Raw genomic sequence first — 2,432 nt, 5'->3', positions numbered from 1 at the left:
TCATCTTTAATAGCAATGTTACAGGACAAGGTCATGGGCAAGATCACCTTCCGGTCAGCAGCGCTAAGCTCATGTAGGGAATGGTGTATTGCTCTCTGTAAAGAAAAGGTGGAGTACCCATTCCAGTGTAGACAAAGCCCCCACAGGAATGCTGTCTAAGTTACTTTGAAAACTTCTCCTGCATCCTCTGCTTCCTGGTCACTCAGCAGCCCCTTCCTGGTCAGCCTAGAAGTTTTTTTCCTGGGAACAGGAGAAGCACCTGGTCATGAATCTGTTTGGTTTCCACACCGTATACGATGGGATTCATCATGGGAGAAAAGAGGAGGGAGAAACTGGCCAACAGGATGTGTACGTGTGTGGTGACATGGCACCCGAACCTGTGTATTGTTGAGGAGAGAACCACTGGTGTGTAGACCACTAAGATGGCGCAAAGGTGAGAGCCACAGGTGCTGAAAGCCTTGAACTGCTCTTTCTCGGATGCCAGTCTTAGGGCAGCCCTTAGGATCTTGACATACGATAGGGAGATGATCATTAGATCCAGCCCCATGATGAAGAGAGTTACGATGATCCCATAGACATTATTAAAGCTGGTGTCGGCACAGGCCAGCTTCACCACAGCCATGTGCTGACAGCAGCAATGGGAGATGACATGGGACTGACAGTAGGGCAGCCTCCTGAGGAGGAAGGGCAGGGGGACCATTAGCAGAACAGCCCGGGCCAAAGCTGCCAGCCTGATCTTTGCTATCACTGAATTGGTCAGGATGGTGGTGTACCTGAGGGGATTGCAAATGGCCACATACCTGTCGAAGGCCATGGCCAGCAGCAGAGTAGACTGCATGATGGAGGATGAGTGAAGGAAAAACATCTGTACCAGGCAGGCGTTAAAGCTGATCTCCCTGGAATTAAACCAGAAGATGCTCAGTATTTTCGGCATGGTGGTTGTGGATAAAAGCAGATTGATCACGGCCAGCATGGCAAGGAAATGGAGCATGTGCTTGTGCAGGGAGGGCTCTGTCTTGATAACATACAGGAGGGTGCAGTTTCCTAGAAGGGCCACGGTGAACACTGAGCAGAAGGGGATGGAGATCCAGAGGTGCAGAGCTTCCAGCCCCGGAACGGCCGTCAGGAAGAACACGGCTGGATCAGAGCCGGTGCCATTGGCAGATGACTGGTTGCCCTGCAGGAGCATCCTCTGCAAGTTTCACATCAACATCTGTCCTGTCAATAAAACATAGAAGATGGTGAACAGACACTATATACATGGGTCTGGCTCACGGGGTCCAACTCCTTTGAGAATGGATGACAAGGTCTGGAGCTGACAGAAACATTGATTGGGTGGTAAATATCGAGGAGCTCAAAGTAACGAAAGCCTGGATGCAGGGGTGTAACTGCAAAGTGATAAGGTATCAGCTACTGCAGGACTCTTGAATCTGTCAGGCAAAGGCATAACAAAGTCTAGTGGCTGGAAGTCGAAGCCTTCAGAATGCGAACTGTGAATAAGATTCAACTGTGCTACTGGAGCTAAGATGGAATTAACCAGTTCAAGAGAACCATCAGAGGCTTAGTAAGTTCTCCATGGCTCGGGGTCTTTCGATAGAGATTGGATGTTCTCAGAGAGATTTTCTAGCTCAACCACAAGTTACTGGGCTGCATGCAGGAATCATCGGGTGGTTTCTTTGGCCTGTGGTATGCAGGAAGTCAGGCTAGATGGCCATGATGGACCCTTCTTGCCTTAAAAATCTACCATTCTATTATTTCAACAGGCCACTTCTATCAGGTCTGGAGTTGGCTCAATACATCAGGTCTGTGACACCAACTCTTTTTTTCAGAAGACTTTCCATTTTCCCCGCATACCTTTGCATTACCTTTTGTGTTATCATGAGCATTTCTTTCAGTGCCATCACCATGGTACCTGAGTGCCTGGGGGAGACACGATGAACTTTGTACTTCATTTACATCTGCAGCTTTCAGATTTCAAATTCTATTTTGCTATTTTGGAGAGTTAGGCACTTGTGTAAGATCAACCTGGATTGGCCCCAGCCCACAAAACATATCAAGCAAATCAGCCAGAACCAGATAGACTAGGACTTAGCAAAACCCTTCCCTCCCTCAGACAGCGACCCACTCCCTGACTCCAACACTTGACCAAGTGAGATGTTGGGACAGTGGATATGGGCTTTACAACATGGTTAGGGTATTTCTGACCAAGGTTGAGTAGGGACTGAATTCCGAGGGAAGCCCCACTGACCCTAGCCTACTCTCTCTTACGCTGGGGAGTAGGGAGGGGAGGGGGATGAACTCATTGCCTTTCTTGCCATCCCTCTCCCCTCCCCGATCTCTATCACTGCTGACAACACCTGCAGCCTCGCAGTCACTCAGGGCTACGACCTGCCAGACGTCTTTGACTCCTCCAACCTGCTTGTGCAGGGTGT

General features: G+C 49.3%; 1 protein-coding gene across 1 annotated transcript; it reads right to left on the bottom strand.

The window, feature by feature from the left end:
- Window positions 1-220: 220 nt before the first annotated feature.
- Window positions 221-1,189, bottom strand: LOC127043970 (olfactory receptor 52K1-like). Its single transcript, XM_050938285.1, has one exon. It carries the CDS (start codon window positions 1,187-1,189, stop codon window positions 221-223), a length of 969 nt encoding a protein of 322 aa, XP_050794242.1.
- Window positions 1,190-2,432: the final 1,243 nt, after the last annotated feature.

The sequence above is a fragment of the Gopherus flavomarginatus genome, chromosome 1 (assembly GCF_025201925.1).
Source record: "Gopherus flavomarginatus isolate rGopFla2 chromosome 1, rGopFla2.mat.asm, whole genome shotgun sequence".
Taxonomy (NCBI): Eukaryota; Metazoa; Chordata; order Testudines; family Testudinidae; genus Gopherus; species Gopherus flavomarginatus.
This window is presented reverse-complemented; position numbering and strand designations above follow the sequence as displayed.